The sequence below is a fragment of the Osmia bicornis genome, chromosome 13, assembly GCF_907164935.1.
Source record: "Osmia bicornis bicornis chromosome 13, iOsmBic2.1, whole genome shotgun sequence".
In the NCBI taxonomy this organism is placed as follows: Eukaryota; Metazoa; Arthropoda; class Insecta; order Hymenoptera; family Megachilidae; genus Osmia; species Osmia bicornis.
Window position 1 is genome coordinate 4,333,238 of NC_060228.1, and position 21,619 is coordinate 4,354,856.

General features: G+C 45.3%; 1 protein-coding gene across 1 annotated transcript; it reads left to right on the top strand.

The window, feature by feature from the left end:
* Positions 1-883: 883 nt before the first annotated feature.
* Positions 884-15,721, top strand: LOC114875881. Its single transcript, XM_029186682.2, has 3 exons — positions 884-3,015; positions 10,630-10,826; positions 14,202-15,721. Exons 1-3 carry the CDS (start codon positions 1,995-1,997, stop codon positions 14,445-14,447), a joined length of 1,464 nt encoding a protein of 487 aa, XP_029042515.1. The 5' UTR covers positions 884-1,994; the 3' UTR covers positions 14,448-15,721.
* The last annotated feature ends 5,898 nt before the right edge of the window (positions 15,722-21,619 follow it).

Sequence of the window (21,619 nt, forward strand, 5' to 3'; positions counted from 1 at the left end):
AAAAAAAATGAAGCGTTAAATCATAAAACTCTATCACCCCACCATGCTCCGTTCATTTCCTAGTTCCAGCGAACGACCACTTTGAAATCCACAACAACCACGCTGGACTGCCAATCAAACTTCCAATTTCCATCGATCATTTACCCTTCAACACCCCTGATCGCGGTCTAGAAACACCTCCCGGTCGTTCGGTAAACCAGAAATCGCGAAACTTTTCGCTGGTAGAGAGAAAAAAAAAGAAGGCTGGTGTAACGACATACGTCGACGAAAGCGTCCCGACAACGTCGTTATCCCGTCACAAAGCTCGGCAACTCGCGCGGACGAGGGCGGGAAACGGTGGATGGTCGTTGTGCGCGCACGCACGCACGCAGACAGGCGCGGAATGGCGCAACCACAGACGCAACGGGGATTGCCAATCAATTCGCGCATCGCGCACGGGAATTAGACAATTAGGAGTCGTCACGTTCCCCGAGCAGTTGCCTCATCATCCCGGTCCCCGCGTCGTTCCGCTTCAGCCCCTTTCGACCGACCTTCCCCCACCGACGATCGTACTCCTCGTCGTTTCATCCCCACGTCGTCGGTTTTCAATCGAACCGACTGTTCGTCCCATGGATCGCAATGCCATCTGGCGTACGGTGTACGCGTAAACCCGGGTCGATTTCCCCCCCGCTGTCGCGAAAGGAGAGAAGGTTCGAAGCACGTCGAGAGAGTTTCATTGGCGGAGCGAACGGCTCGAAACACGCCTACCGTCGAGGGGTCCGGGTTAGGTGCGTGGTGTGTCTGGAGTGGTTGGCATTGGTCGAGGATAGGACACGGTACCGGTTCCACGGGTTTCGCGGGGGCGGCGCGCACAGGCGGCAAGCACCGCGACGCCGGCCGCCACCGAAGAAGAGAGAGAACGCCTCGGCAGGCCTGTCCGCAGTCGAGCTGGTAATCAGTGTCGTTTCCGCGGCAGCAGTGGCCACCACGCGGCAGATTACGCAGATTACCACTGTACACCCCCCGCGTATCCGACCACCGATCGTTGTGACGAGCTTGTGACAGTGCGACTACCGCTGCAACACTTTGCTTCCGGTTCCTTCGGAGCGCATCTATCGAACAACGAGTACCGCGAAGTGGTCGAGTGCTTCGATTTTCAGTTAGATTACTTTAACTCGAGTGACTATCAAGGTCTAATCCAGACACAGGGCTAGTCGTTGAAGAACCACAGTGTTGATTAATCTCACTCTAGGACCACCGGTACAAAGAGGATAGGACTCTGTTGTCTTGTGTTGGCGCAAAAGATTGCAGGGTTTTGTGACGAGATCATCGCGTCAGTTTATGTTCCTCATCGTCAAGGGTGGAACAGAGAAGAAACTCGTATTGTCGCATCAGTGGGTCAAGAGAAACGTGGTCAACCGGAGTAGGATAATGTTGGACGTCCGGAGGAGTCGGAACGTCATGTTGATCTCGTAAAGAAACTGCTTTGACTTTAATGGGGGGATCCGCTCGTGCCGGCTCGGTCGGTCCGCGGCGATGCGGCGGATTCCGAGAATAACGGGCTTTGAAATCGCTCGGGATGCCAGCTCGTGAGAACAATCTCAATGACATTGCGACTGAACTGATTGCAAGCTGATAAAACGAGAATCGAAGTTTTCGACGTTGAGATGACGCTTCTCTGTTGGCTGTCGCGCTGATGTTTAGCAATTCGCGTCACCGCGAGCCAGCCCGCGTGGATAAGCGACGAAAATAGATAAGGATGATCGTATCGTAAAAGCTCGACGATATTCGTGGTGGTCGACGGACAGTTAGGAGGGTAGAGTTAGCCGAGTTAAGTGGAAATTACGATGCGGTTCAAGTGATCGTAGGTGAACTCGTCTGAGACACCCTTAAGACTTCGACATTCACGTGTGTATTTTAAGGAACAGGATACCAAGAAATCATTGCCTAGTGCCGTAGAACGTTCATCGATCCTCTTAAGAAGAAGAAGAGGAATAAGGAAAAAGTGGATCGGTATGAGCAGCAGCGAGGGCGTGGTGACAGGTCAGGGTACAGGGAGCGATCGTCTGTGCGAGGACGTCGACATGGCAACCTCAACGTCCGCCTCGTCGAACCTGAAGCCGCGAAGCGGTAAAATCAGCTTCAGCGTGGACTCCCTGCTGAGCGACATGAAGAAGACCGCCGTTACCGGCGGAGCGTTCGCTAGGCGCGAGAACGACGATCGAACGGAGACTGAGAAAAACCTGGACATGGAGGCCAGGTACCGCGAACTACTGATGGAACAGCAGAGACTACAAAGCAGAGAACTGTTAGCGAGGTTGAGCCCGCACGGGCTAGCGTTTGCCAATCACCATCATCATCATCCTTCGAGTAGAATGGATCAGGATCACCCGTCGGCAGGCCGGCAAGAGATCCTCACGGTGAAGGACTTCTCGAGAACGACCAGCCACGACAAGTCATCTTCTCCAATTAGGATAGACCAAGAGGTTCAGAAGGATCGAGACGAGAGACGACTGTCTACCGGTTCTCCGGCCAGCCGGATCACCGAATCGTTGATCCAGAGGGAACGCGGCCAAGAGGATGACGAAAGGATGGACAGGATCGCTAATCCGCGATCGGTGTCGCCGGTCAGCAGACGAGAGATCATGGACGATAGAAGCGACTCGGAGGCGAACCGTTCTTTGGAAGGCGACAGAGCCGATCATCTGGATCTCGAGGATCAAGAGATCAGAAGCGTGGGCCAGTCGGAGGATCTGAACGTGATGGACTCCGACTGCGAGCTAGAAAGAGACCTGGATAATAACCAGGAGAAGGAAGAAAAATCGAGCCCGGTAGTGCCTCAACCGATTCATCCTGGAGTTCAGAGGCCGTCACAAGGACCGCCTTACCTGACCGGTGCACCCGGTGCGCCCGGTTGGAATCCCGCGGGATTTCCGCATTCTCTGGCGGGCTTCGCGTGGCTACCCCCACCCCCACACCCGCACAATCCCCATGGACATCTGTACACACCGCACGGTGGACCCACCAGTCCGAACGGTAAGTGTAATGATCTTCAATTTTTCTACGCTCGGGTAGACGAGGGTAAAAATCCTTGCACCGACTTGCTGCGTACGTAGAATCCTAAATACAGAAGTGGTCCGACGCGATCTTTAAAAATTGTCATGGGTAGAAGAGAAGCTGACCGGAAAGGGAAGGAATAGATCGCGGAGCCCGTGCGCTGATGCAGAGGAACAACCCCGCGTAAAATGGGAACCGGTTCGCGTAAACGTAAAAGATTGAGTTTGAAATTCAGCGAGGACCATAGAAAGGAGCATCGATTCGAGAGGTTTCGAGCTGCGTTAGGCGAGCGAGCCATTATTCTTCCGCATCAAAGCCATCGCGGCGTTTGCCGAGGGAATATTAGCCGAGCGTTGGGGTACACACTACTTATCAAGCCGATTTACGGGTCGGCGTAACTAACTCGCCTCCGTAAATCGTTATTCTCCTTTCTTTTTCGCCTATCGTCGAGGATTTCAGCCGGTAGCCGGCTTACAATGTTGATGATTAGGAAGGAATATGCCAGCCGTATGGCGGAGCTAGCACGACACTCGCCAGCACGCAGCCCCATAACGCTCGATATTACTGTCGCCGGTCACGCGAGAAGCCGGTTATTATCGGAATTACGTGCTAAAGCATTTGCCGTGGCCCATTTCGCCTATGGCCTTCTAATCGAACTACGAGGAACTCGGAAGTTGTTGAGGATGGAAAAGCTTTTGTTCTATTCGAGAACACTTATCGCTGTCCCGTAGGCTCTATCAAATTTATATTCCGTTCTATACTGTTCTCGTGTTTCGCATTACACTTCATAATTTTTATGAATCACGTTTTATTAAACAATGTGCAACGTGAACATTGGGTGGCATTAGATCAGATCAAAGATTAAGCCTCGAACGAAATCGTTTCTCTAATTTGAATATAACTTTCCTGAAACAAATATCTAAATCCAGGAAACCGCGATTATATTCAAACGATAGTTTCACCGGGAGTGAATATTTTATTCTCCAAACGCGCGCTACCCTTCCAGTTTATTTTATTCGCGAGATTTCGCTCGCTTTCTTCGTTTCGACCCACAAACGTCGGATAAAATATGTAGAACCCACGAGGTCTCAGCTGCGAATCTAACAAACCACGAATAAACGAGCCGATCAACCTTTCTCGATCACCGTACGATGCCATCTATCTAGGCTATTAGACCGTTAGATCTAACATTTCCCGGCTAAACGTTGATTTTTATCGCTGCTAATAAAATTATCCGTCCGATCACCATGAAAAACTAGCACCATAGTGCTTTGAAGCGAAACGGTGTGTTGAAAGATTCATGATTCATCAAACAGTTCAGAAGTACTTAATAACTTTACCTAATAATCCGGTAATCAACGGGAGGGTAATTAAAGAGAATTGCAAGTAACATTAATATTACATTAATTGCGCAAGGTAGCAAGTGACAGAAAAACGCTAACTTTCACCTCGTAGGAAATAACAATAAACTTTTAATTACCTATCAATAACCACGTTACTCTAATGGAGAACACTGTTTCCCTGAAACTTACATAATCCTCGGTGTATCATATCTAAAGCGCGTACCGTATCTACTTGACGCTCAGCCACGTTCATTAAGAATCCATTCATACTTCAATTACACTCTCTTTAGTGGAAGGTGCGAAGATTTCTCCGATCTTTTTCGCGAAACAGGAAAGCGCATGAAACGTCCAGCAAAACATTGGCGACTCGTCTCGAGGAGGTTCCACCTCGAGTGGCTGGCGAAATTACGAGCGACGCGTGTAATGAGAAACTCGCGCCGTTTCCAAGAAAGAAATCGCCTTAGACCATTAAAGGCGTGCAGAACAGTCAAGGAAAGAGGACGCGAGGAACGGTTTGCAGAGAACAGAATCATTCTGTCGCGTTTTGAACGCGCGACCGATCTATCGTACGACAAGAGTAGGAAGAGGAATGAGAGGGTGGAGGACAGAGGGAGGATCTTCATGATAGAGTCATACATAACTCGGACCATCCATAATGCATTCAAGCCAGGGTAAAAACTGCCCTTGTTAGGTACGCCCTGGCACACCCAGTTTCCTGACCAACGTCATCCACCAGCGGTTTTTGCTCGTGATAACGACAAGCTTCTGTCCTCTTCGGTCTCGCTGTTAGAATCGCCATGTTTTGCCTTCTTTCCGCGACCAAGCATCCCCTGTCGACAGTTTTTCTTTCGTTCAGCGCGAGACCAATTACCCGCGTCTTTCAAACAGGGTTGAAACCCGTCCGTTTCGAATTTCCTCGTCGCTGATTAACGCAGTCCATCCCGAAGCACGTTTCTTCGCTGTCTCGTTGGATGGCCACTGATTAGACAGCCTTCTCTTCGAGGTGAACGAGTTTTGTTTTTTTTTCTCTATCGTTGGATGCTGTTTCTATCGCGCTCGTGGGTGTCTCGGTTCGACAAGTTCGACTTTCGAGGGTGTTGTACGACGATCCGCGGATGGCAGAAGCTTCTTCGTTGGTTAGGTTTCCTTTCGAGTACCGGTGCTTTTTGCTGGACGCGGTTACAGCAGTTTTCTGAGAGATACGACGATTTAACCGCGGAGAAGAGATCGTAGCGACACGAGTTCGGAAACCTTATACAGGTAAATATTAGCCTGTCTTGCATCGTCAACGCGTTGATGTTTCTACTTGAAAAATTACCACTTAAGAATTCTGAATTAATAAACAATTTGCACACTTCCGTGAATCAACATAATTTCCCTACGAATGTTAATCGTCGATCACCGATAAACGTAGAAGCACTCGTTTCACGGCAATTAACGCGGCTGAGGGTAGATTTTCTTGCAACCCCTATGGAAAAAGCAGAGCTCCACTTGGAGACTCTAGTCCGGTGTAAAACACCCCGTGGACGGTAATTACGCTCGCCAAGAATGATGAATCGTTCCAAATATTTTGTGGAACATCATTGGGACGGGCGTCGTTAATTCGTTCCTGGACGCGGAGGCCAGAGCCAGATAAATGCGTGCTGGCCGACGGTGGCGTTCGAGCGTTATAAATGACGGCCGTATTCATAATTTTCGAAAGCCACCGCCCCAGTGACAGGAGCACGGATTATCTATCGGCTGGACGAGCCTCGTATCGCACCCCCCGTCCCACCCCCAACGGCTGTTCCTCTGATAACCGTGCCGCGCCGCGCTAATGAGCTTTTCACCGTCTAATTTTTCGATGACGCGCGCCACCGTTTATATTTCACATCGAAAAGGGAGTGGGTTTTTAATTTCTACGATCATGGATAGCAATTTTCATTTTCTAGTCATGGATGGTTGAAAGACCATGCTTTTTTAAGAGCACGTTACGAAAGTTTGCCCTTATTGGAGAGATTTATAGTTGATTTGCAGGGATTTTAATTTGTTCGGCATGTTAATGGGCACATCGATGCTAGATAAGTCACGTTATTGGAAACTGAAACTAGGATAAATGGTGCACACCTGTTCCAAGGATTACTTTACGAAATCGTACCAGATTTATGGAGAATTTCAAGAAAATTGTTCATCATTTTGTTAATAATAAAGTTCGCAGTATCTACTTGCTAAATAGCAAAGACAGAAATATTTTCATTGTTAGATAAGTCAATCCGTCGCATTAACGAGAGTGCCGCTCGCACGGAGATAATTATTAATGCGTTAATTAACGTACCCTAGTGTATTTCCACGACTCCTCCAAGTTACATACTCGCGATTTCTCGGCGAATATTCGACAAACATACCGAACAATGAGATCGTACGCCTAATACGGATCCTTAGTCGACCGCAACAATAATCGTACGTATCTGAGCGCATGGTAATTAACAGAAATTAATTAGCAACCGAGAAGAGCATATTGATCGTTTATACGACCTTTGTTTCAATCTGTTTGCAATGTATTAAATTTGCAACTAAATTCGCGAGCTTTCCACGTATTTCGCTTGAAAAGTAGCAAAGGATTGTTAATTCGATTGGTGTTTATCTTTATGAAACACGTGCATTACAAAACAAACGGAGGGAAAGGTGAAAACGACTTTGTTACTGAATCAACGAGCCTCTGAGAATCCATACGAGGCGATGTGTACACATGCGTGGTCGTGTATCGATCATAAATCATGCGAACATTTAATTAGCAGAAATTAATTGGCGTTCATAAGAAACATATTGAACCGGGGGCTGGTCATTAGCAAGATACGTAAGTAACTGGCCGCGATATGCGAATTGTCAGCGCGATATCGCGGCGGACAGCGAAAGACGACGAAACCCGTTTTCGTTTCATCAACGACCACTATTTTGCCCGGCAAAGAATTTATTGCCGTCGCTTGTTGGAGCAACTTCATCGTGAATTCATTACGCTTTCCTCCTCCCTCGTATCGTCGATACAAATGAATCGCGACAAATCAGTAATTAATAATGAAAATTTTTACGCGACCCCCCCGACACGAGGATTATCAAAACGGACAAAAAAGGCATCGCGGTTCGCGTGCAATGTACCACATATATTTTTCTCTCATTTTGCACGATGCGATCGTTCAATGTTCCGCGGAACGAAATGTTGTTGGATTCGAAATGGGCGTTAATTATCGCGAGCACAGACTATTTCGAATTTTATGGACGTTTCATTTCACTCGATCTTACATCGGCCAGGACTAATTGCTTTCTACTATCGCGTTACCGATTAACGCAAAAACTTCAACGATTCCAGTAGCTTGTCTTATCGTAGGCGCGATTTATTTCCCATCCAGGCAGTTCGGAGCGCGTATCTTTTCTACGAGCGACACCTCGAGAAACGTTATATTACATGTCCGATGATATCCATAATTATATGGGTCAAAATTATAATATTTGAGGGTTGAAAATTTTAACAACACAAGTCAACCCCATGTTTCGATCCCGTGATAGTTACAGCGCTACTTATCTCGACTGTTTATAATTCAACAACCTTATTAATTTAAAACAATGCAAGGGGATGCGAAAGAGAGGCCACTTCCGGCAACCAAGTTCGAACAAGGCATCGTGGCAACGCAGGTGCTTTGTCCACGCGCTCGTTCCGACGCGGAAAGTCACGGCGCAAGATATATTTCCTCGGGGATTCTAGCGAGCGTTTAATTAGCAGAAATTAATTAGCTTCCGAGAGGAACATATTGATCGGTTATGTGAGCGGACTAGCCAACTAGCCGTTGAATACCGGCGAAACCGGGAACGGCCAAGCAGAATGGAAGACGTAATACCGATGTCGCGACAGAGAGATCCGCTCTCGACAATGCCGCCAGGCTGTTCCCTTTTTTGTCCCTGGCCGATCGTTAATTAGCGCGCGGAATTCACCGTTGCCCTCCGGTTGCCCAGAAATCGTCATCCTTTCGAACTGTCTCCCCGGTCAAATGGTACTTTTTTATCACCCCAACTAACCGAATTCAACGGTAATATCTTCTTGAATACACCAGCGGACGATTAATGATCGGTTAATCGATTCTTTATTTCATTTAGACCAAAGATATCGTATAACGATTACGTTAATTTCATTTTAAAAAGGAATGTTTTTAAAGTACCCTGTTTGACACATATTTTTATTTTATCGGCAATCATTCACGTCTCGTGCACATCTATTTATTGTTCCTGACAGATACGACGCTCCATCGAAAATTGAATCGTAAAAATTAATTGACGAGTCATTTAACGGGGTCGTATTGGTCAATCCGTTAACTCTACGGTCCACGTATTCGTAAAAACATCTTCAGCGATCGAGGAACTCAGGTCTCCGATCGTCTTTTTCTTTTCGTTTAAAATTAAGAACAAGCACGAAGGAAAATCGAGCAGCGAAGGAATTTTATTCGATCTTCCGCGTGATGAAAGCGTGGTCGAGCGTAAGTTCGCCAGGAAGAAACTCTCGTTTCACCGTCGCAAAGCGGCGGGGAGATGAAATCGTACGAGTCAATCATCGAACACGAGGATAATTATCGTCCGGGAATGAAACGATCTCGTAACAGGGGACAATTTATTTTTTACGATTCAATTTCACCGCTCGTTTCAGCTCGATCAGAGTGGCGGTTGCCGCGCGTCGTCGTTACCTCGGCACCGCTTCTGCAAATCGAGGGATTAAGGACGAATGGCCGACGCTGATTGCGGAGAAACGCGTGTGCGAGCACGCACGATCGACCGCCGGGTAATTTATGTAGACTCGACCTGTACTGAGCGTGATCGTTAACGCGAAATGAGGCTGAATTTTCGCGCGGGAATCGTCTTGTCCTTTTATTTTTTCTGCACACTGCTTATTTCTTGCCGTCTATGAAAGTCGTCTCCGGTGTCGAGCTATGGAAATATGTAAATTAATTGGATACTCGAGTTAACCATCCTGGATTATCATTTTTCTCTGTTCGCGAACGACGACTACTTTGCTTGTTAAATATAAAAATTTATTATTGAATTAGGGATTTTACGCAAAAGCGATTGCTAGAAAATTTGAAGGATAGAGGATACGTTTTCGATCCGTAGTCATCGACCGGGCATTAATTAACGTTATCACCGGCTCCCGTATAATTATTATGCAACGCGTGCACTGAAATAACGAGCCGATAATTTTGCACCGTTCGAACAAATCTGTGTAAACATGATTAATATTACGAAGTTTGCATTGCCATCGGTTTATTCGCGGAACATTCGTCGATAATAAAGCTTAAACGATATTAATGCCGTTTTAATTTCCATGCTGCCTTACTTCTGACGTGGATAATGTTTCCGTTTAATTGAAATTCCGTTCGAGGAACGTTCATGACCGGCGAAAGAAGTAATCTTTCGCATTAATTATACATTATTTTAAATAACCACGTATAATAAACATCTGTAAATATCTTAATCGGGACCGGGCGTGACACGTAAGGGAAAGAATAAAAAGAAAAATCGAATAATTGGAGCTTCTTGTCGGTATCTTGCCTCTCGATGCAGCTGCAAAGACATTGAACGATTTATCAGTACCGATAGTTGGCCAATAATTATGCGAGCTATCGCACCGCGAGAAAACACTCTTCGACCGGTCGATATCTTAATTCACCTTCGCAATGTAACCGGTCGCGTTAATTATTCCGCTCGTACATCGTTTAATCGTGTTACGCGTCGACTTTTCGGGGCTACTGTTAATTCATTTTCTCGTCTCTCCCTCGAGCCGGCTCGATCAGTTACAATCTCGCTATGAAACGAGCCTTACAAAGCGTAACATTCTACTTTCGACTACTACATTTCCCTCCAGCCTTTCGATAATTAATCAACCTCTTTTTGCATAATCCATCTTGAGTTTTGTTTTAATTGATTAATCAAACATTCTGATTTATTCCTTTTGTAAGATAATATTATTGCAATAGAAATGGCCGTGTGTGGTAATTCATAGTAGAAATATCAATACCTAGTGCGACACGCTATAATATGAATTATTATCACAATGGACGCCTTTTGAATCGGCTATGTATCTTTAAAGGATTCAAAATAAATTCCTATGGATCTTCTAGAAAACAAAGATTCCCTTCGATCAAAAGTTTTCTAATTTATTACACCCTCTTCGAGAACCAGTCCCAATCGTGTTTTGCCACTGATCGACAGTTTTTCGGATTGATTTCAGGCGACTTGAGGCTGCCGGGTCCAGGACCTGGGCCTGTCAGGTGCACCCTGAGGAAGCACAAGCCAAATCGCAAACCGAGGACACCGTTCACCACCCAACAGCTGCTCTCGTTGGAGAAAAAGTTTCGTGAAAAGCAGTACCTAACGATCGCCGAACGAGCGGAATTCTCGTCGTCCCTTCACCTTACGGAAACGCAGGTGAGAGATACTCGTCGGTGGTAGCCATTAAGCTTCGCAAGCGACGATTAACCATTAGAGTAGCATCTTGTACACGCTTGCCTTCGGGAACGCGTACACGATGTCTACCCTCAGGGAATAACGTCTGATCGCTTTAAGAGGATTACACGTTGGTCAGGTTAATTAGAAAATTGTTCCTTTAAACGACTTAATCGAACGAAGAATGCAAGTTACATAAAATTAAGGGGTGGCAAATTTTTCTCGGCGAAAGTTAAAGTATTGGTTGTCAATTTTAAAAAATATTTTGGACTGAAAAAATGAATAGATATTTTCATACCGTGGTCAGCTTGTAAATTTCTAATTCAATTATCTCGGAGCTCATTTCTTTCCATCGCGTTTCCATCGACGCGGTTCGCTTTTCTTTCGGGCGTTCGTGTTTCGTAACAGTTTGCCGGAGTACGATGAAAACGAGCAAATTCTCTCGTCTGGCTCTCGCATCAGGTACATCACGTTCAGCCGGGTAATTACACACCCTTCTACGGAGCGGATAGCAATTAACATGATTGACGTTAATTAAATTGAACGTAATGAAACGATATTATAGTTAATTTTTGTATCAGCCGAAATGATCAGGCGCTCGTTGCACCGTGCCAGGCGTCAGAAGTTCGCGGTTTAAAATGGCAAAAGAATTGTTTGGCCAAGCGTGCAACACGACCCGAGCGTCGTCATTTCTGACACCGTAACAAATGATTATATATGAATTCGAGTGAACCGAAGCTTTTCGTGAAATTCGTGCTACCTTAATGACTCCATTGAGATCAGCACGAGGCGAGTCAAGTTTCGCCAACGTGTATTCGCAAGAAATATGAAATACGAAAGAATAAACTCGCCTGATATCATCTTGACTTCTGTCAGAATGAATTCAACTAAAATTATCGTGATTCCTTATAAAATTTCTTTTGCCATTTGAAAGTTCATCGAATCCCACGAAGGTTTCACGATGTACATTAATTCCAAACGAGAGTAGACGTTCGTTGTCTCGTGACACGTGTAGCAGACAAAAAGACAATCGCGAGGAAACCTATTATCGTGCAGTTAGCGTGTTCAAATACACTTTGCGCATACATTAGAACGCATCGGGACGAAATGAAGCTTCGTCGTATTCATTTGCTTAGATAAGCTACGATCGTCCCCGCAAATCTCCTCGCCTCCTCTCCTCGCCTCGCCGTCCTTTCCGAAACAGAACTGGATCACCACCCCGTGCTGCTCTCACCTCTCATTATTCACTCGCGACGAAGAGGTATGTTCGCGATTTCGGTTGCGATATTCACGCCGTTAGAATGCAATAGTGTCGTTCGTGGAAATAATTTCGAGCCGATTCGACCGCCTACCTAGGCAAACCGACGATATCGATCGGGATCCTTCGATTCCCCTCTCCATTCCGAGGATCAATTTTAATCCGACGTGCCGATTAAACGGAGAAAGGAGGCTTCAGAAATTAGAAACCCAGCGTTAAATTGCTATTAAATTATAATTACTAGGATTAGGAAATCGTAGAAGTAGTCGAGAATAGATTGGATCATTTATATGGATAATTGACGATCGAAAGTCTTTTAACTTCTTCTTTAAAAGGATCAGTACTAATTCGATGTAGTGATCGAATGGAGAAAGGAGGCCTCAAGAAATAGAAACCTATATTAACTTTATAATTACAATTGAATTCGATCGTAGTGGGTAGTAAAACCATCGGATTTAATTGAACGTGACTATTAAGGAATGGAAAGAGTTTTGAATGAAAAAGAGGTACAGAAACTTTACTATTCGCATCCCTGGAAAATTGCGCGCAAACGTCGTAACGCGTTAGCGTAGGACCGTGAAAAACAGGAAGTCGTTGGGTTGAGAAAGAAGAAGTCCGTAGAATATTGTAGTGTGTCTTTCCAGCTAGAGAAGCAGTAACGATTTGATTGCACATTGTCACGCGAGGCGAGATTTCTACTTTCTAAGCGACGACGAGTATCCTCCAGGCCGCGTTACCTTGCCCACCTAACAGCCCGACATTCCGTCTGATTTATTAAACAGTTACCCGATTCGTATCGTTTTTTAACATCTGCATTTTTATTTACCCCCTTCGGTCGTACAACATTTTACCCATTTTAGCGATCAGATTACGGCTCCTTGAACTCGTTACGCGTGCTTCAGGGTGCTTAATGCTAATTCGAAGGGAATCAGGCAGCCAACGAGCATTATGCTCGATAAAAATAATGGTAACGAGAACAATAACGATGATAATGGTAACATTGTCGTCATTATCTGCCGACTTTAACGTTCGAACGATGAACTAGTTCATATACAGGATATTTTTATAATATTTTCATATTTCCAGGATGTTTTTTCATTTATATGATAAAATATATCATTCTTCATTAAAAAATTTCAATGACTCCGATAGCAGATGATTCAGGTAGATATTGTTCTACTCCTAATTAAGATTATTTGCTTCTTTTTAAATTTCTATTATTCTGAACACCTTCGAAGCATAAATCGCTGAATATTACTTTAAAAATCACTTTGAGATCGCGTGCAACAATGTTGCAAAGAAGTAGCTATTCAGTGTTTGTTCTAATTAGCAACATAGATTAACGGCTCACAAAGATGCCAATTAATTTGTTGCTGATTCGTTAATTGCACAGTCGTGTGAACGTAAAATTTTCCGGCGAACGATTTCCACGGAGAAAATCACGACCGCTTTCAACATATATCGCAAAGAAAAAGAGCATATTAGTGAACGGTATGTCGTAATTCGACGGTCCCATCTGTCCAAACACGAAAATTGAACGGCGACTGTGCAAATACAATTAGCGAGACGAATTCGACATATTTTTCCAGGTAGCAAGTTTCCAATACCGTACATCGAACGAATTCCTGTCGCCTCGTTCGATCCTTGCTTTCACCAATTTCAACCGGCTAATTACGCGCTAAATAGCCGTTCATGCAACGCCGCGCGTGTGTTTTCTACTTCGCCGTTCGCCAATCCTGGCGTCCCTTGTTACACCGCTTACGTACGCCCACTTGATCGATAGCGTAATTATTTAATTACGCGACCGTATCAAAGCTCCTCCTGCCGTACGTTCACCGCTGACATTTTCTACTTTGCTACATGACTCGTCGTGGATTAATCGCTCTGAAAGTTTGGAGAACCGATATACTAGATTGCTACTGAGAAAAATAGTTACTCAGAAATGTTGTAATTTAGAATCGTGAATAGGTCTTTTAAAAATGGGGAATCGAAAGATTTCAAAATACAACACAGACGACACCAGCCGAACGAATTTAATTTAAAAACCTAAGTAACCCAGAGCGAACAAACTCTCCATTGGCAATTTTCCGATGTTCCAGGTGAAAATCTGGTTCCAGAACAGGCGAGCGAAGGCGAAGCGTCTGCAGGAGGCCGAGATCGAGAAGCTGAGGCTGTCGGCGAGGCCGTTGTTGCACCCGAGTTTCGGTTCTGGCTTGATGTTCTCCGGAGTGGGGCCTCCAGGAACACCAGGAGTGCCTCCCTTCATCGCGGCGGCCATGGCTAGGCACACCCATGTCGCGGCCGCGGCAGCCATGTTCATGGGGCCCCCTGGACACAGACCTTAATAAGGCAGACTCGAGGCTCGCGAGCTCGAGTCGCTCGTACCCTGGCGAGTCTGCTCGAAACGCGTCGCGAGTTCCGTCTGTCTCTCGAAAAACCGCGAACGATTTTCCGGAAACCACCATGGGATTCCGTCTGCAGAGGCTACGGGGTCGAAGATAAAAGGTTCAAGATTGTGGTAACAGTGCGTCAATTGTGAACGATGATGGAGATTATGAATGAGACGAGAGAAAGTGTCCTGATATCGGGGTACCAATTTATCGGGGAGATGAAAACGATTTTTAAAAACAGTGAAGCCAATTACCGCGTATTTATTGGAAGTCCAGGAGCAAAGAATTCAGCGTCGGAAACGAAGCTATACCAGCTGATTAAATCGGAACGATCTTCGAGCCCATCATCGGTGGAATTCCATGGGGGCCAGAAATTACACTTCCAAAATTCAAAAAAAATGCATGTATGACTTGAATTTTATGGAAAAATTCAGCTGTTAGCTCGCGACGAGCAAAGAAGTATCAATGGGAAAACGAGGCAGATTCGTGGCTTTATTTTTCTACGTTCAAAGTCGAAACTCTGATTGTGATTAGCTGAGTGTCGAGTTTAATCCTTGTGTCGATAACCAAGCATCAATTTCCATAGTGACTTTAATTCCCGTTGAAATAATTCGAAATCGTATGAATAAATATATAAAAGAATCTTGAACGATTCGGTTCATTTCCACAAGGGTTAAACGAGATCCACGAGTACCATGGCGAGTGACAGCATTTAGAAAGCATTTCATGGCGTTGATCTCACGGGGAAACCGTACGGAACCGATGTACATATTGTAAATAGCCGTCTAACCGTAAGTGTACGTATGTATATACGCGTGTACAGGACGTTCGATTACATTCGTAATAAGAAAACAAAAGGGTTCGTCGCGGAGAATTAATGAACGAGGTAGATCGACTAGATTGAAAGAAATAATTAGTTGATTTCACACGAAACGAAAATTCGTGCATTCGAGGCGCACGGCGAAGAAAATCAGGACGATAAGATCTCTAAATGGTTTCATTTTAAGGATAGACGAACGATACGAGACTGAAGAGTATGTACATACGTGCGCGTGTCTAAGGATTGAAAAAAAAAACGTGTAAATTCTGTAGTTAAGTTCAACCAAGACACAGACATCATCCCTCGCGAGGTGTCCCGGTTGTACCTAAGCGCCCTGTATAAATGTAACATGATAATTTATCCATGGAAGTATACCATAGCGAAAATAAAAGCGATTTCAGTATTTAAACCGACTTCACCCATTCGTACCTCGATCAGACAGTATCTCTAACATCCTCGATGATTTTCAAGGAACACGAACCGGGACAAAAGGTAAGTCATTACGCTCGATTGAACCGACGAAAAGAAAGAAAATTAAAATAAAAAAAGGTTCAAGGGGCGACGACCTCTTGGTTGTTGAAAGAAGTATTATACCCGGAGGAACGAAGCAAAAAGAAGAAAAGAGGAATTTCGTTGGTCATAACAAAATGTATCGCAAAGTCATCGACGAGGTGAGTGGCGGCCCGGTATTATGGCAAGTAGTCGAGGCAAGTATATAGGGCGGCAGAAAGTGTCCAGCGGATAATTAGAAATATGTTAATCCTGCGTAGCCGCTAATTGGTTTTTGACTAAATTTTTAATTAAGTCTTAAGCCCGGGCGGCGCGCTGATTTATCGAACGGATCCGCTGGCTAATTATAAAATATACGTACGGGATCCACGCACACGACCCACCAACTTGTATCTACGAGAACCTCGATTCTGTGTACACAGCTGTCTCGAATAATCCGTCCATGAGCGTCGAGATTGCTTCTTTTGAATCGAATTCAAGAATCACTTATTCATTTTATTTTTAATTGGTGTTGGGGTCACTAAGGTACTTTCCAATTTATTTTGATTACCCTTATTCCATTTATTCTTCAAATTGATATGTTATGGCAAGTATTTTCAAGATAATCTTTTGGAAATAGCTTTTTTAAGCCTGTTGAAGAGATCGTCGGTATTTGTGTCAAGAATAAAATGGCAGAAGGTAATTTGTTGGACGATTCGATTGGATTTTCGTAGGGAACAGGTGACGGTCCGACGCCACTGTTCGACTTACAGGTCCACCTTCCCTATCTGCGAGAACAGGGTAACCAGAAGAGCCACCTTCTTCGGCTAAAACGAGAAGGCCAGGGGATCCGTTCCACTGGCACGTCCGATCAAAGAACTTTGCCGCCTTCTTTGAATCCTTCGACCGCTCGTAACTGTCGTCCCTTCGGTCGAGACCAGTAGCCTAATTGTTCGTACCGGTGCCGTTGATATATACTGGTTATTAGAACGGGACAAACATCGGCGGAAGTTGTCACCGTTTTACGATCAGGTCGAGAAACCTTTGCTCACATTGCCGGCTATTTTCAATGATAATACGATGATCCGTTAAAAACAGGAAAGCCTCCGTAATACCATGTTCGTGTTGAAAAATGATTTAACCAGGAAGTCGCACTACGGTAAATCGTTAACGAGGATCATTAAATCGTAACGATTAAAAGGACGGATAGAATGATTCAAAATCGTTAGCGAGTAGCGTGACTGGAGGGCACAAAGCACGATCGAAGCCGATGCTGGGCCCGGTGAATCAACTTTCCCCTCTTTATACGGAACTCCATCTTAACCGGAGATCACCTACGTGAGCATTCAGGGGAAATATATAAAGAAAAGAGAGGTGAAATGAGGAGAAGGAGAAATGGAAGAGTAGCCGAGTAAACGCGCAAAGAGACCCTTTAGAGCGACGATTTACCGTTAAAGGGTTTACAAACAGGCGCCAGGTATTTGCTACCTCCGCGGATCGGAAGCTCTCTCGACTCTCCTTCTTTATTTCTCTCTTTTCGTCGCCGTTTCTCCGGATCCCTCTACGAGAGAGAGAGAGGTACTCTTACACTCGCTCAGTCGGCGCTCCCATATAGATGAAATTTATGTACGAGGCCGACCGATCCTACGCATGCGGCCACATTGAGCGCTGACAATTAATTAAAGAATAATTTCTTGTCTTCGCGATACCCGGAGGAGCGTCGCCAGTTGGCGGCCAATTATGCCTCCGGACGAGAACGGAATACCAAGCAGGCCTGTCCACGACATCTCCGAGCCCCTTTCGATGTCTGCTTCGTGCTACTACTCTTCACTCGTCTCTTCTCTCTAACCGTCTTCTTTCTCGCCGACTGTTATACCGTGAAACGGTTTATACACACCAGAAACGCGGATTTTCAACGCTATCCAAGGATTTCACGGAGCCGAAAGAATTTCGTTGCCACCAACGGGCCCCGTGAAACCGTTCCAACATCGAAGGTATTCCATTTCTTTTTATACCAACGATGATCACCGCTTTGTAAAAGAAACAGTATGATCGGTTTCCACTTCGAAACCCAATTGATCCGCGTTTCATCCCAATTACCGGCAACTTAAACTCCAAGTTTCATTTCCTTTAACGACAATCGGTATCGGACCGAGAACGATCGGGAGCCGGTAGCCGATCGGAAATAACAAGCGTGTAATCAGACGATCGTATCCGTTGCTCGATTTCCACCAAGCTCATCGTGCCCGGTCCCGAAAAAGGTTTCCGAGACGAGTCGGGCCTGTGTGCTTACCGGATCGGACCGGAAGGCAAGAGAGTAGGGAGAAAAAATTCACGGTTAACGCGTGCATCGAAAGCGGGCCTCCCCTCATTCAGTTTATCCAAATTAATTGGTCGTAAATTAAGCGGGCCCGGTCTGACGAGACCCAAAGCCAGACAGAGATGGTAGCAGAACCTTTCTCGTGGCTTCTTCTCAAGAGAAACGGAAAAGAAACGATCCTGTTTGATACTAGCCCGACGAAGAGGCTCGAGGAGAAAGGATAACGCGAAGAATACATGGACTGAAGGAAGAGAACCGAGAAAGAGGGAGTTACCTGAACACGAGGGGAAAAAGAGAATTAAAAACGCAATGCTAGCCGGGGGACAGTAGCGCATCGACACGCCATTATGTGGCGGCTGGGACTAATTTATACAAGAGAAAGACGAGGATGCCGCGGAAAGTCAATCGTGCCACTGGTCAACCAAGAAAGAAAGGGATGCTCAGGTGGCGGTCGTTGGGAGGATAGAGAAAGACAAACCAGATCGCGGGCATTACTTAAAAGAGGGTTCCTAATTGGGAGCCAGCCACTGTTTCGACGGGTGTACCGATGCTCGGATTCGTGTCCTCCAGAAAGGGAATTAAGGAGGAAGAAAAAGGAACCGTGCTGGATTCGAGGAAGGAAAGCTTCCCGTGATACTTTGATCAAAATAATTTGCAATCTTTCGATCCCTACAAACCTTTCACCCAAGGGTCAGCCCTCGTAATAGCCATCATAATAAACACTCTAAAGAATTTTCACACACTCCTCGAACTCGTTATTCAAACGCGACTTACGACTCCGCTGTTCCGCGAATCCAATTTCGAAAAGATTCTCAAGCTGTTAGGCCGCGATATTTTCTGCGGAAGGAATCGCGGCATCTTTATCGTTCGTGCATCTTTCGAGGATCGAATAGCGATCGAAGAGGGTCGTGTTGTTTCCCGACAGTGGAAGCCACGATAGCTCCGACGCGTACGCGCGCTGACTACGAGACGATGGAAGAAGACGAAGGAAGATGGGGGGGAAAAAAGGAAAAAGCATAGGGGGAGGGGAAGAAAAGTCGAAGATATCGATCGTCCGGGAACGATCGGTCGTGTCAAGTTCGGCTTTCGATGGAAACGCGCGCAAGTAAAGTAATCGTTTCTCCCGAAGCTTACACGCGTTTCCCATAAATCGAGCGCATCGGTAGGCAGGTACGCGGATCATGTGCCGTTGCCGGTAATTGCCGGCAAGATGAATCGAGACGAAATCCCGTTTCCGACTTCGTAGGAAATTTACGAAGCCGCTTCGAGCAGAGGCTGGCTTCGTTCGCGCAGCGTTTACGGCGAGAAAGTTTCAACGCAAGAAAGTCGCGGCCGATGCAAACGCCGACGACGAGCATCGCTTCAAAAACCCTCGCACGGATACGCGCTCCCTAATTAGGTACGACCCGATGGCTGTTCTTACACGTACGAAAACGATAGAACGAGATCGAAGAAGACTGGTCGAGAAGACTGGCTGAGAATCATGGCTAATTCCTCTATTGCGATGTTTCAGTGTTAAATAGTGCATCAAGACTTTGAGCTAAAATGGTTCCCGACACCCTTGACACGCGCAGATTTTATGAAATCTGCGATTCTTCGAAATGAAATTACTTTTTAATTAAAATATTGATAATGAAGAAGACGGATTCGATGGCGAGGGCGTAACTGGGCCGACGGAATTTCAAGAATCTTCCTGAAATTTCTCCATCTGCCAGTAGCGTGTCGGTGGATTCCTTACGAACGATCCCGGCAAATGGCGTTCCGTAATAAAAACTTTTATTACCGGTACAGAAGAGAGATCGCGTTGAGATTGAAGATGCTCCACGAACTTAGCGGCCGGGCAAATTTATTCATGGCGGTAGCCTCGATGTCGAACGTTTAATACAGCCGGGTATAAAATTAAAAATTATCTTCGTATAATGCAATTGAGGCTTACCCTCGTTCACTAAACGACAACTTTCCAACTACCCATAAAACGGTCCCCTTAAAAAGACTGATAAATTTCGGATCAGCCGACTTCATTTCCATAGATGAAGAGAAAAAAAAAAAGTAAAATAAAATAAATGAGAATAAATTTCTCGTCGTCGTTCGACTGACAATTTGTCACGATTCCGATTATCCTCTGCTCATTCTCGTTCGTTCGTGTTTGTCCAGCTGAGAATCTGCCGCTTAATGAATCCGCCTATCGCGATAATTACCATAAAATTCCAATTTCTTCCTCGCCGCAAGGAAATCCAAGTCCATCACTTTTGTTACCTCCATAATTATCAAATCATAAAATACTTGATGTTCTCAATTAAATAAAAATTGTTTCTGGGAACTGGTCGAAGTTTTAGTAGTCATTTTAGACAGGATGTATAACAGATTTGGCAGAAGATTGGAAGATCCACTAACGAATGGTGGAACCGGAAATGAAGGTAAAACGCTCTCAATTCGTGCTTGGACAGTGGTTCATAGAGTAAAATGAAAGAATGAACCATCGATGATCGACTGAACGGTAATAATTTGTCAGATAGTTTGAGCTGGACGCAATCGGCATTCAATTATTGTCACCGAAGTCGTCGCTCGAGGTCTCCGAGGCCGGACATTCGCTCTTTTTGCTCTCTCGACGTGGCTCTTACGCTTAAGACGATTGTCGCGCGGAATGCTAGTTTAAATAGGTGTTTCTCCGCGAACTACTCACGGCATTCGAGAGGCAATTAGCCGGCCGAGACCCGGTGCACCGTAACACAAATTGAACCGGTGTTAAGCTACCCGGCCCTATGACTTCCTCTGCTGGGATATCCACGTTGCTGCTTTCGTCGAGTACCGGTAAAAAGGAGTAGCTGTTTGCTAGCTACCGAGCACTGCTTCGAAACGTGTTTGAAATTGAATCGTTCCTTTACTTGGAACAGGAAGATTTTCAAGTCGAACAGACTCACTTCGTCGCTGCTACGCGAATGGTCAAGAGAAGTTATCGTTAAGCCAACACTTGTTAACCGTGCTTCAGAAGTTGTTTCAAGTTGGAATTTTACTATCGAGTAGCTACTTGTATTTTTCAACTCCGAGTACTTCAGAAGCTGTTTCGATGTTGGAGAATTTTACTGTCGAGCAGTTTCTTGTCTTTTAAATTCCGAGAGTGAAGATATATAATGTACTGTGACGAAGTTCGCGAAGACATACAGTCGTTCACAAAAGTATTCAACGTTTGCGTGTAAAATTATTTACTGCAACTGAAGTAAGGTAGAAGTATAATGCAACGATAAATTCTCATAACTTTCAGCGTATCTCGCGCCTAATTAACTGCTCATCGAGGGAAATGAAAAATTTCCTAGAAGCAGACGCTATTTATTACACTTCGAGCACACAGATCAGGTAGAATGGTCGATTCACGTAAGACGCGAGAAAATTCCCATTCCCCTGGAATTCCTTCTAACGAGAAGCGAATCGACGAAGAATTCGAGCGACGCTGAAGAGATAGAAGGCGATCGTTCGTTTTAAGGGACGTGCGAAGGTTGA

What these genes read in the sequence shown, in the direction of transcription:
- LOC114875881 (XM_029186682.2), top strand. Translation starts at nt 1,995, where the DNA reads ATGAGCAGCAGCGAGGGCGTGGTGACAGGTCAGGGTACAGGGAGCGAT. An exon ending in TGGACCCACCAGTCCGAACG is followed by an intron (nt 3,016 to 10,629) that starts GTAAGTGTAATG and finishes GATTGATTTCAG; the next exon opens with GCGACTTGAGGCTGCCGGGT. An exon ending in TTCACCTTACGGAAACGCAG is followed by an intron (nt 10,827 to 14,201) that starts GTGAGAGATACT and finishes CCGATGTTCCAG; the next exon opens with GTGAAAATCTGGTTCCAGAA.